The sequence below is a fragment of the Crinia signifera genome, chromosome 1, assembly GCF_055691185.1.
Source record: "Crinia signifera chromosome 1, ASM5569118v1, whole genome shotgun sequence".
Classification (NCBI taxonomy): domain Eukaryota; kingdom Metazoa; phylum Chordata; class Amphibia; order Anura; family Myobatrachidae; genus Crinia; species Crinia signifera.
In genome coordinates this window covers 173,529,819-173,544,222 of record NC_139217.1, presented here as the reverse complement: position 1 = coordinate 173,544,222, position 14,404 = coordinate 173,529,819, and the positions used below count along the sequence as shown (strand labels likewise).

General features: G+C 43.8%; 1 protein-coding gene across 2 annotated transcripts in view; it reads right to left on the bottom strand.

Annotated features, from left to right (window-relative positions):
* The window catches only part of RBPMS (RNA binding protein, mRNA processing factor), a 223,384-nt gene extending 210,495 nt beyond the window's left edge, over nt 1-12,889 (bottom strand). The window contains exon 1 of one of the 2 annotated variants that reach the window (XM_083177449.1): nt 12,505-12,889. In XM_083177449.1, the coding sequence (XP_083033575.1) occupies nt 12,505-12,567 (63 nt within the window). In that variant the 5' untranslated portion in view covers nt 12,568-12,889. The remainder of the gene's footprint in view (nt 1-12,504) is intronic. The other variant, XM_083177439.1, reaches the window with a different exon arrangement.
* Between the last annotated feature and the right edge of the window lie 1,515 nt (nt 12,890-14,404).

Genomic DNA, 14,404 nt, shown 5'->3' with positions numbered 1-14,404 from the left:
CTACAAGAGAAAGCACTGATTTAGAACCAAGGGGTGATTCTAAGGTTACGGACAGGGTTGGTTCAATTAACTTTGGAGACTGAGATAATACTCCTAACCTGATGTCTCCTGGGTCAGTTAGGAGCGGGAGTTTCCCGACCGCTGGGAACAGTTTGCCACCATATGTCCTGCAGTGCCACAATACAAGCATAAATTTTCACGGCGGCGTCTTTGATGTTCTTCTGGCGTGAGTTTGGCCCGACTGATTTGCATAGGTTCCTCGAGTGGAACGTTCAGGGCTGGAGTGGAGCTGGATGGGGTCGGCCGATATCGGAAGCGTTCTCCCCTATTCCTCTCAGATTGCCTCTCTCGGATGCGTAAGTCCACCTTGTTGCTCAAGGCAATTACTTCGTCCAACTTGGAGGGCACGTCTCGTGTGGCTAAGTCGTCTTTGAGACGTTCGGAAAGTCCATTCCAAAAGGCAGAGATGAGGGCCTCCTCGTTCCATCGTAGTTCGGAAGCATAAGTTTGGAACTGCACGATATATTGCCCAAGCGGTCTGTTGCCTTGCCGTAGACGCATAATTTCCATAGAGGCAGAGGAGAAACGACCCGGCTCGTCGAAGATCCTCTTGAATGTGCCCAGGAACTCTGAGTAGTTGTCCAGAAGGGAGTCCCCTCGCTCCCATAACGGAGAGACCCACTCCAGTGCGGGTCCAGTGAGCAGGGACACTATATACGCCACCTTAGCTTTCTGCGTTGGGAAGTTAGCAGGTTGCAACGTAAAGTGTATGTCGCATTGATTCAAGAACCCGCGGCACAGTTTGGGGGTCCCGTCATATTTGCTGGGGGTAGGTAAGCGGAGTGAAGAAGGAGAAGTCACCGCAGGTACAGGTACTGGTGGTGGGCTAGGAGTTTCAGCCCTATGGGCCGCGGCCATGTTTACTAGAGAGGCCTGCATGGCGTCTTGGCGGCCTGCGATCTCTTGTAGACACTGGGCCAGCCGCTGCTGAGATCCCTCTAATCCCTCCAGACGGGAAGCAATGCCATGCAATAGTTCCGAACTGGTCCCTTGGCCGGTTCCTGAATCCATAGGGCCAGTGCAAACTGTCACGCTCGGGGTAGTTGGTGGACCCGGAACTGACCCAGGAACTTCAGTAGCGTCCGGATTCTGGTATAAAAGACGTGCCGGACGAATAATGGGCTTTAGCATGGAGAGATTTATTGAACGTCACAGCAAACAGGCATCCACTTGTAGAATAGTAAATAGTAAGGACTGCGGACCGGGACTCTGGATGCGGATACTGGATGCACCACCGGGAGAACAGGGTGCGGCAGCGGGTAGCGGTGGAATGCAGAGACCGGAGCAGGAACAGGGGTTGACAGGCTGGAGCTGACGTCTCTAGAACGGGTAGCAGGGAGCACAGAGAACTGGAGCCACAGTACAAGACTGTGGAGACGTTGCACTGGCAACCTCCTGCTACAGGACTTCCTGTGAAATACCCCTAAGGGCGTTTCCCTGCAGCTGGGGCCATTAACTAGAAGTGAGGGCAAAAGACACCTCTTGCCCACAACCAAGATGGCGCCGCGGGAACTCAGCACCCGAGACTCCCAGTCACAGCCCAACCTCCTGTCCGCCCGCAGCCACGCCGCGCAGCCACCCCGGACCAGCGCCAGCATCCCGCACCAGACCCAGCAGGACCCCCCCACAGAGCCCGCACAGGTAAGTCCCGAATTGCTGGAACCCTGCGACGGGACGTGACACCATTTTGTTGTGGGCATTTAGGAATTGGGAGTGTCTAGGTCCGGAAGAGGCGTGTCTTTCTAACCAAGCCATACCCATTTCCTTATAGACCATCAGAAAACCAAATGTTTTGATGGTTAGGAGAAAAGCAAGAATATAGCACAAAATATTTTGTACTGAAATATTCTACAAACAGTGCATACAATTTTTAAGACTTGCTTTTTTCATAACCTGTAGCTTGGGAATGAAGTAAGAATGGCAACATGTACACATTTGGTGGCACTATCCCAGCATGTTTATGGTTGCTAATTCATTCCACAGTACTTTGGTCAAACTCCAAGCCAAACTGTTCAATAATGAAACATTTGTACACAAATTAGCTCAGCAAAATGTTAGTCCCATGTGTTTTGCTAAACATACATACAAGGATGTAAAATGTAATACTGAACCCCTTGGCCTTTTATTTACTTCCTTGTTTTATTTGAATAAGTTGAAATTTGGCTTTAAACAGGATAATACAAGTTATATGCATCAGCACAGGATCTGAAAAAGGTTGAATATATATTGTACCCTGACTCTTTTCAATAAGCTTGAAAAACAGCATTGACTTCACCTTGTCAATTACGGTAATAAAAGTTGTTTAACCTATCTAGGGGTGGCACCACATTTTTAGGAAGGGGTGATTTTGGTGCCCTTTAATTGCTGAATGTCGCCTCTTTAGGGGCACCTAGACTTATCCTCCACACTAAACACTATCTAGCTGACATAGATAAATAAATATATAAATCGGTACTTGTTTTCTAGCACGGCGCCCACTACGTTAATTGCGTAGAGGGCTATTCTGCGTAAAAAAATCGCATTGCATGCAATTTTAGTGGCATGTGATGCGATGCGATTTTAAAGTTAATTTATTCATTGCTGTTATGTCCCCAGGGCCATTTCATCGCATGGCATCGCACCTCACGCAAAATCGAATGCGATTTTCTGGGGTGCTATGCCATGACATTTGGTATACAATAATATTATTGTATGTCCCAAAAATAGGTTTAATGCACCCTCCCACTATCCATGCCACCCCGAAGTGCGGCGAGCGCAGCGGAACGCGTCCTCCGACTTTTTCATTACCCCACTATCCACGTCGGCGTGGAGTTGAATTAATATAGTGTGCGAGCCACCGAGCTCGAAGCGTGGCGAGCGGACGCGGAATACATGTAAAGTAATACGCTGCGCTCGCCATGCTTTGGGCTCGGTGGCTCGCCACACTATATAACATCAACTCCACGCCACGCTTCGGGTTGGGATGGATAGTAGGGGGATGGGTTAAACCTATTTTTGGACCATACAATTATATTATTGTATACCTAATGTCATGGCATCGCACACCCTATAAAATCGCATGCGATTTTGCGGGACATGCTATGCCATGCGATATAGTGGGATACAATGCCCATAGAAAAAAAAGACATTAAAAAAAAAATATCGCATCGCATGCCTCTATAACAGCCCATGCGATGCGATGCGGTTTCCCTATGTTGCCATACGTAGGAAATCTGGGCACCGTGCTAGGAAACAAGTACCTATAAATCTATCTATCTATCTATCTATCTATCTATCTATCTATCTATCTATATAAAGATCATGGAAGACCGCACTCGGTTAATGTGTAATGAATAGTGGGCATCATTTGCAGGTGCACAGTCCGTAATGTTAAAGATATTCACACTCACCCTCTTGTAGAAAGAGAAGTCTGAAGGACCAGCACTCAGATATTCAAGTCCAACGATATTTTATTCAGGGCATGAGAAAGAAATATACAAACACGGCCCAACAGCTGTTTCAACTGCACAACACAGTTTTCCACTGATCTAGATAGAAATATATATATAAATATAACATCTCTATCTAGATCAGTGAAGGGGGGGTGCTCTAAGGAAGTGAGAGAAAGGACAAAGTGGGAGTTGAGGGAAAAGAGGTTAGTTAGTAGGAGGTGGGAAGGGTGCAGGGCTGGTCCCAGAGGAGGGGCAGCCACCTCCATTTGGGCCCCCTCCTCTCTTCTGGCCACAGTGCCTGGAGCACAGCGCAGTAGAGTCTGAGAATTAGAGTGCGGGGGGGGGCAGGGATTGATGCCTTTTGCCCCTCCCCCTTCTAGGACCCAGAGCCTAATAGTAATCTACGTGTCAAGAATTGTGGGCAGCATGTGCTATCTACATTAATGCAACTCATCCCCTGCAGCGCAATGGCACTAATTGCAGAGTCACATGACAGGAAGTGGAACTATAAGAATAGGTTTCCCACCAATGATACCCCACAGTGAGTGACAGCTTGGCATTCTTGCTGTGCAAAGATGCAGTGTTTGCTTGATTCATGCACAGTGGCTGCAGTGGTGTATCTATAATGGGTGTAGGGTATGCAGTGCACATTGGCAGTAGAGTTGGGTCAACACTGCACTAATGCATTTACTTATCTGATGGTCGTGCACGTTGTTACTCTGCTGACTATTTTGAAAATACTCTATGGCACCTGCACCATACTGTATATTTGAACATATCACGAGAAATATGGCACCAGCGCTATATTTCACCAGATATCACCAGACATATTGTGCCATTTTTTCAATTTCCACACAGTCTTTTCCTTTGTTAAAGTGTCTCTGAGATACGGGGTCAGTACTGTCATATTGTGCACCATATTTAACTGTATGGGCAGTCTCTAGGTGCGACTATTTTCAGCCTGGCATGCCATACCGATGGAAGAGGCTGCATCGGCAGGAGGCACTTAACCTCACTGTGTCGCGTAACAGCTGCAGTGGGAAGACACATCAACACTGAACAATGTGTGTGTACTTCTTTAATGTTCAAAATGAAGAATCTAATATTTGGTGTATAGTGATATTTCATTAAATACAATTCTACTCTACTATGCTTCTGTTTCTAGCTGAATGGACAAGCTTATTAATCTAAATGGAGAGACTCCAGTGCAATGCATGTGACGGTCTATGCAAGACAGATGACAAAGTAGGGATGTGGGAAAGTAGAACATGTTCTATTTTCTCTGTAGCTGTTCCTGTTCTGTCATCAGTCTTGGAGGGATGGTTCTTCTGTATGCACAGAGACGGCTTTTTCTTAAAAAGAATAATTTCTATGCGAGATTCCATTTTTCATCTATCACCTGACAGACAGAGGTTGCGGACGGTAATATGCACATTGCTTAAAATGCATTTCATGCTGTTCACATGTATGTATGGATGACCAGATCAAATTCTGGATCCATATTTGCCTCCAACCTTAATAAGATATTGAGGACAACAAAAGAGTGTCTTGTGGTACTCAATGTAAAAAACCTGTGAAGCTATTTAAAGTTGACCACTAGGCAGCTCTAGGCATTTGCCTAGGGCGCCGGCCACTGGAGGGCGGCAGTTCGCCCCTCGCCCCCCACATGGAGGTGAGCGTACATGCTGAAGTGGGCAGGGGTGTCCGTGCCACAGGAGGACCTGCGGCGATGTGTATAAAGCTGGCGGCGGGGTCCCTGCAGTGAATTGGAAATAACTAGCGCTATGCGGTGGCGTGGGAAGCGATGCTGGGTTTGAAAACACTTGCCTCACGCTGAGTGGCTGAGATTCAGCCAATCAGCGTGTGGCCAGTGTTTTCAAAATCAGAAGCGCCTACCGCGCTGCCGCACAGCCCGGCAGATAGCGCTAGTTATTTCTTAAGCACTACAGGGCCGCCGCCAGCTTTATACACAGTGCCGCAGGTACCCTCGCGGCACGGATGGACACTCCTGCCCGCTCCCCAGACGGGCACCCCCACCCGACTCGCCTGGGGCGCTCTGGCCCTGCACACAGGGGTAGATATATGGAGCAGTGATAAGGGAGAATTGAGCCATAGGAGAAGTGGCCCATGGCAACCAATCAGCTGCTCTGTATAATTTTATATTATGCATATTACAGATGTTAATTCAGTGCTGATTGGTTGCCGTGGGCCACTTCTCCCCTGGCTCACTTCTCCTCTCTTATCACTGCTTCATAAATCTACCCCACAGTTCTATGTGCACCCTGACCCCAGTACTTTCTTGCATTTGTTCATTGTAGTATGTCTGTTGTTTTAAGTGTATTAGATTTGTCATTTCCTGATCACAGAGTTCTTTTTGTTTTACTTTGAAGTAATACTCATTAAGTATAAGCACGAACCTTACAACTTCAATAAAGAAAACATTTAACTTTTTGTATTTAACTTATTTTCCTTGTATATTGCAGTCATAAGACTTGTTATTGCCATTACTCCATAAATATACAACAGTAAATGAAAACAAATGGTAACAATTTAAATTGTATCACACCCTGTCTCCCCTCGCACAGTTGTTGAGTCCATTTTACACTTTGTTAAACCATGTTTTACAAGCCCCGTACCATGAATGCAATCTATACAGAAGATTCAAGGCAAAGGTTCATAAGATTAGAGTTACAGAAAATGGGAGAATCAGATCATTACATATAGCAAAGTACTGTTCCACTTTCACAGATGTGTTAGTGTTCTTATGAATCCACTATAACTGATCACGCAAATGATTTTAAAGGCCCATACACACTGGGCGACTTTGAGCTGAAAGTCTCTCAAAACAGCAGGTTTGAGCAGCTTTCAGCTCAAAGCTGCCCAGTGTGTATGGTGAGTGCTGCTGCGCGCTCCCGCAACATCGCCGGGAAAGCCGCTCATCTGCTGGGAATAGCACTCCGCTATGCAACGCCGTCCTTCCCTCTCCGTCGGCGCCGGGCAGGGGGAAAGCCGCTCAGTGTATGCACTGAGCGGCTTTCACCGCAGTTGGGACAAACGGTCTACATCTTCAAAATCCCGACATGGGAAGTGTCGACACATGAAAAGGTTGACATGAGTTTTTTGTATTTTATTTTTACTTTTTAATACTTTATGAGTCCACGTGGACTCAGATTGGGAACAGTAGATTGTGCTGAGCGCAGCAAGGAGATGCAACACACTAATTGGGGGTCCATGCGCTCAGATTTTGACAATGTTGTCAAAAAATGAAAAACTCATGTTGACCTTTTCTTGCATCGACCTTGTGCATGTCGACTTTTTTTAGTTGTCGTCCTAGACATTATCTGTGAGCTATAACGCCCACGTGTCTAATTAAATGGTCCTATGAAAGAGAATTAAGTGACATACAGGAAAGTGGTACATGAATGGCTAGATGGGTACCAGGTCACCCAAATGAGTTATATAATTTTGCCGATGATCTAATACTTTTGCAGTTGGGTATTTTTTCAAGGAGAAAGACAAAGTAGAGATAGGTAAAGTGCCTTCTCTTACGTAAGCCATCTTTGATGGCACTAAGGCCCTTTTTCAGATCTGATCACAGTATAAATTTGTTCTCCAAATGGGCAAAACTATGTGCACTGCAGGTGGGGCAGATGTAACATGTGCAGAGAGAGTTTGGATGGGGTGTGTTGAAACTGAAATCTAAATTGCAGTGTAAGAATAATGCAGCCAGTATTTACCCTGCACAGAAACAAAATAACTCACACAAAACAAACTCTCTCTCTATACATGTTACATCTGCCCCACCTGCAATGCACATAGTTTAGCCCATTTTGAGAATAAATTTGTACTATGATCAGATCTGAATAAGGGCCATAATCCTGTGGTTTTCTGCCAAGCTGACACTTATTCCTGTGTCCTCTGCTGATGCAGCTATGGTTATTTACCCTGTGCTTGTCCTCTACTGTTCAACTGTAAAGGTGAGTACACACGGGTGCAATTTCATGTAAAATCACTGGCAATATGGTCGCTGATAAATCGCCAGCTGCGCGCTCCCGTGTGCACTGCCTAATGGTCGCTGGTCGCAGGAGCATGCTCCTGCGACCAGCGGCTTTCCCTGGCGATCGCTGTGCCGGGAGGTCAGCGCCGGGGAGATCAGCGTTGATCTCCCCAGCCCCGTGCCGCTGCTCCCTCCCTCCTCCCATCAAAGTGACAGCAGCAGCGTCTGCTGCTGCTGCTGCGCTCCCCCTCCGCCCCATAGCAGTGTTTCCTTTTCATCGCGGATGAAAAGGAGACACTGAGCAATATGATTGCTGGGGATATATTGCTAGCAATATATCCCCAGCAATCATATTACCCCGTGTGAACACAGCATTAGTCACAGTTCTGCTTATTTGTTTATGTACTCTGTAATTGGGCGCTGCACATTCCTTGTGGCGCCATATAAATAAAGGATAATAATAATAATAATATATAATTCAGAATTCACTGCAAACCAATAAAAGCAACAATATTTGGATTCTACTCTAGTGAATGTATATGCCAATAGAGAAATGTATAACTAAAGAATTGTGGGGGAGATTCAATTCTCTGAGATGGCTGCAAAAGGGTATGGGTAAAAACAGGACCAGGACAAAACCCCCGGACCGCCGGACCAGACATCAAACTCTGCATTTTGGAGCTTGTATCGTCCGGTCCGGGGGGTGTCCCGTCCGGGGGTGTCCTGTCTGGGGGTTCTGCCTGTGACACCTGTTACCAGGTAGAGGAGGAGGGGTAGAATAAAGCCTCCCTGTATGGTCCGGGCATGTAGCAAAAACCGGACGGTCCGGACCACACGGGGAGGCTGTAATCTCCCCTCCCCCATGTCCCTGGTGATAGCTATCACAGGGACCCCTCGGACAAGACATCCCCCGAACAGGACACCCCCCGGACCGGACCCTACAAGCTCCGGACTGCAGATTTTGATGTCCTGTCCGGCGGTCCGGAGTCTAGTCCGGTCCGCTTTTTACATAGTCCCGCTGCAAAATGCTTTTTGGAAATGTTGGGCGAAGGCACTTTTCCACCAGAATCATTGCTAATTTCACTCGCACCGCATAAAGGAGCACAGACAATTATCAGTGCAGCAAATCCTGAACACGGAGTCTCCACCAGAGTGTAAAGTTTTTACATACAGATTTATAGCATATATAAAATCCAAGAGAAAAAAAAAAAACACATGTTCATTTTAGCTATGATGTGCAAACAGTTTCCAGGTTCCCATGAAAACCAGTTGTTAGTGTAGGACTTGCAGTGAAATGGGGTCCCTTGGCGATGGGCTACAAGCTTAAATGCATTGATCAATTCATGAACTAAAACCCCATTATTTATTTATTGATTATTTGAATGTTAAGGTGAGTTAAGGGCCCTACATACGCAGAGATGTGTGCCAGAGATACATAACGGGAGATTCAGCACAAGAGATTTCACTCTTGTGGCTCATTTCAGACAATGAGCCACATACAGAGAGATTTGTGTCAGAGATTCAAATTGGGAGATTCAGCACGGGAGATCTCAAATCTGTCACGACTGTCACGACATTTTGCAGCTGGCTACTCTGGATGTGCCTGCCCAGACTGCGCTCTCTCTCTCTCTATATATATATATATATATATATATATATATATATATATATATATATATATATATATATATATATACATATACATACACACACATATACATATATACATACACAGTATATATATATATATATATATATATATATATACACACATACATACATACATACATAGTATATATATATATATATACACACACATACATATACATATATATATATACATATACATATATATATATATATACATATATATATATATACATATATATACATATATATACACACATATATATATATATATATATATATATATATATATATATATATATATACATATATACACACAGTATATATATATACATACACAGTCCCCCATAAAAAGTTTTAATCATAGTCCCCCATAATAAGTTTTAATCATAGTCCCCCATAAAAAATTTTAATCATAGTCCCCCATATAAAAAGTTTTAATCGTTGGTGGTATAGTGTGGCATCCCCCTCTCCCCTCAACCGTTGGTGGCACAGTGTAAAAAAAAAAAAAAAGAATATACTTACCAACTCCGGTGTCTTCCAGCGTCGCGTCCTCTCACTGCAGCTTCCATCTGACTGCAGAGGGCGGGCGCGGCACCCGGCAGGTCCAGGAAGCGTCTCTTCAGCTGGGCTCCGGCGGCGATGCTTCCAGGCGGCGGCGGCGGCGGGGCTTCCAGGCGGCGGCGGCGGCGGGGCTTCCAGGCGGCGGCGGCGGGGCTTCCAGGTCGGTGGCAGCGGGGCTTCATCTGGGCAGCGTGCTCCGGCATGACAGTCGCTCAGATGGCCCTGCTCATCCCCGCGCCACACATGCGGGAGATGAGCAGGAGCATCTCAGCGACTGTTATGAATTGACTGACCGGGCCATTCTGAATCTTGTGCAGATTCAGAACGGCGGGGGCGCGCATGTAAATCGCTGTGTGGGCTATATACACAGCGATTTACATGCATTTTCAGGCATTTTCTGAGCGATTTAGTAAAATCGCTCAGAAAGTGCCTGAAAATTGTGCTGTGTGTGGGGGCCTTTAGTTTGTTGTAGTGAGTGCTGGGCCCCCTGTGTTTGTATTTACTAGAGTGTGTGATCACAGGCCACCGCACCCCACCCTGGGAAGTGGGTGCTGTTTGCACCCCATTCCTAGGAATGGCGAGTGTGTTGGTACTTCTGTATCTATAAAATCCAAGAGAGATATATGAATGATTAAGAATTTCAAAGAAAATGTGATTTAGATTGGAGTCGCAGATCATCGTGGGTGCCATGAATATTTAGCGCAGCCCGTAGCCATGAATAAGATAGCATACGATACAGAGTATATGAAAGGACTGCGCATGATGTATCCTATTTATCTATTTATTAATACTTATTTATATAGCGCATACATATTCCACAGTTCTTTGCATAGAATATTTGAACAATCACATCAGTCCCTGCTCCAGTGGAGCTTACAATCTATATTCCCTACCACATGTACACAAGTCCCCACGAATGTATCCGAGCCTGCCGCCGACGTCACTGCTGCTGTAAAATGAGTGGCAGCCGGCGGAATGGCGGCTGGTTCAGGGGAGCTCCGGCATACGCCAGAGCAAAGGTGAAGGGGGGACTGGGCGGTGCGACGGGGGGGCTCTAGAGGTGCTGTGCCAGTGGTGCACACCTATTCTACATTAGTGGTATGCCCGGATATTTTCCGGGACAGCCCGCTGCGGCAGCGCAGTTGAGCACAGAAAATTTCCGGGCATACCACCCAATAACCTACCTGTATATTTTTGGATTGTGGGAGGAAACCGGAGCACCCGGAGTAAACCCGCACAAGTACAGGGAGAATATACAAACTCCGCACAGTTAGGGCCATGGGGATTGAACCAAAGACCTCAGCGCTGTGAAGCAGTAATGCTAACCATTACACCGTCCGTACTGCCCCATACTCTATATGATCCTCCCACCCAGCAGCTGTAATGTAATGTTGCAGTCATGTCACAGTCAATATGTTAACACCATACAGTATGGTTGAAATAGTCAAAGGGTCGACACAAGCAAAATGTCAATATAGCTATAGTGAACACATAAAAAGGTCAACGTGCTTTTGTGATTTTTTTTCTTTTTTAACTTTTCCATACTTTACCATCTATGTGGACTGAGGAGTCGACATCAACCCCAAGAAAAACATAAAAAATATGTGTGACCTTATTATGTGTGAACTTGTGTTGACCTTTTTGCATGTCAACCTTTTGCGTTTGACCTACACTTTGTCAAATTAGACATTGCTGACCTCATATACCACACAAATGCTTGTGTCTTGTACAAAGACCAAAGTTGTTTCTTGATACATAAAACACAAAGTAATTGCTGCTCTGTGATGTGCTAGCTGTACACTACAGTGCGCTGGGATCCTGGCTGGAACAATTGGTTATAAATGCACAAAATATTTCTGTGAGTTAGCTGCATACATATATAGTCAACATTTCAGCTGAGGGGATACATCAGCCAAAAAAAGTGTATAAACGTGCTTAAGAAAAAGTTACGCAATTGTAAAAAAATGACTATGGCAGAACTCCAAGGACTGCTTGTATCTGACTGGAAGCAACTCCATAGATTTGGGATTCAAAAGCTATAAATAATGGATAATATACAAAAACATAATGATATACTACCTAGACAAGCAGATATATGAATGTAATACATACACGGCATGCCAGTGAGACACACATCACACACATCATAATATATATATATATATATATATATATATATATATATATATATATATATATATATATATTTTTTTTTTTTTTTTTTTTTTTTTTTTTAAAGCATTTTGAAAAACACTTTTAAAAGCACTTTTGTGGAAAGTGGACATATAAAACAGAATTAATTAAGAGGGTATTTATCAAGGCAGGGAGATAGATAAAATACCAGCATCTGCATTAAATGCTGTATTTGAAAACTGAAGCTTATTGGTCGGTATCTTATCTCTCTATATTTTATCTCTCTACAGGCTTTGATAATTAACCCCCAAAATGTGTACAGAAATGGTTGGTAACATTTACTTATATATGTTATATTCTAGTTGCACCAGTGTGCTTTAGTACCCAGTACAAAGCGTGAATACATACTGTACACACTGGCAATGATATATAAGAATTAGTTATTGGTTAAAGGATGTTGTCCTTAAGAACTCAAATCTGATGAAGCATTAAGTACAGTAAGTTCAGTATACTGTGTCTGATGCAGGAATGCTGCTGTCATTAACTGTACAAGTCTCTCTGACTATCGAGTCGTTTTATTAAATGCCCAATCCAAATGCTGTGTGCTATAACATGCAATGCCGTATATAGGGCACACTCATGTCATTCTTAAGGAAGGGTCATCATTCATACCTCCTCCTCCGGGAGACTGATGTCATCTGGAGAACTCTCCTTCTCTGCTACGTTGCTGTTCATTGCGATCTCCTTGGTGTGTTGCTGTGTGTAGTCCTGCACACTTCTTCTGCACCACTGGCAGCAATGAATTGAACACGTAGAATGGAGCAGTCGGAATACTATTTAAATCAGGAGAAGTAAATGTCCTTCAGTTCCAATGGTAACACAGTATATTCCCCTGGCCGGCGTGCTGAGGATCTGCTGTATATGGTGTGTGATAGAGATAAGGAAGAAAGCATGAGAGAGCTGGGGAAAGGCAGGAAAGGGGAAATGAAATGTTCTGGACTGTTGGTGATTAGGGTTAGATCCAGCCTTTGGTTTCTAAGGAGGGGAGGGACTGAAGTTAACTTCACAGCTAGCAACTAACTCCCAGTTCTGTGGGTGGGAGGTGCTGTGTTTATAGAGGAGATGGAAGGAGGGGGAGAGACAATCAGTATCAGTTCCAATTACTTATTTAAGAAAAAAAAAATCACTAGTGCTTGAAAGCTTGAAAAAAAAAAATGACATCTTCCAGATAAGGTCAAAAGGTGAAACAGAAACCAGGGAGCAAGAAGGAGATAAGGACCCTTATAAACTGCATGGGTCCTTTATCAAGCCCCTGCCCTGGTTGTAAGCATTTGCCAGACTTGTGGGTCATCTCCAAAGTTTATAAAAATAATCTTGAGCAAACTGCATTTCATGTGATGCAGCAGCCTGGTGACTGGACATGGCAGAGGAAAGGTGCCTATTAGACACTGGATTCCTGCAGGCTGTTCATGCTGGATCTATTAATAATTACACACACAATAGATATTCTGTTTTCATGTGTTCCAACTGTAGTAGCTATGTACAGCAACTGACTCGCTGTTGTGTCAAGAAGAACCAGGTTTATAATTAATATTTTCACAGTACACAAAGCACAGCCCTGTGAACACGAGCTTGCAACCAGAAAGCTATATTTTGGAAACTCTTGTTTAAAAGATGTTATGATAACATAAAAATAACAAAAGAACAAAATATATACATAGCATCCTGCAGAAGGTTAAAGGAGCAGTAATGTCCGATCACTTTGTATTGTATTCTTTGTATTCTTGTATTCTTGTAGGTGTTTTCTATTATACATAAAGGTCACTGTAGTAAAAGAAAAAAAATGTGCGTAGGGCTAGTTGTGCTGGGTACACATTAAAACGGTGTACCCCTGCCAATGGCACAACACATCTAATGATATATTGGCAGTCCGTGCATACTAAACTATATATTGCGTGACTCTGCAATATATATTGGAGTGCACATTTGGCTGCACACACTAGACAATATGGATGATATAGATATATATATATATATATATATATATATATATATATATATATATATATGAAGAAAATATACAAGTTCCGCCAGAAGTTTACCACCACTAAATTATTCAAAGTGTGACAATGTATACAAACTTTTTAATGTCATAAAACAGATAAAATACAATAAAACATTTTTTTCTTGCATATTTCATTCCATTTGGTTTGATTTCAAAATTCCCAATAAAAAATAATATAATGATTTGGCGCGTTTCTTCTTCAAGACTTCATCAGGGGTAGACTTTCGATATTATATACAAAATCGATAAGCATTAAATGGGTCAGAGTATTATGTAAGTCCCCTTGAACTCCTTAGGCTTGAATGCGATCCAAATAGAATCAGATGGCGTTTAAGAATTGTGCATAATTAGCAGAACTTTGGAAGAAACCGGCATATAAGTCCGTTTATCAAAAAACAGATGAATCCAACACATTTAGCCAAATGACGAGGCGGCACTCAGAGGCTTGTAAACAAATAGTGTATTATGAAAACATCATCATCATCAACAACATTTCGGGGAGAGTAT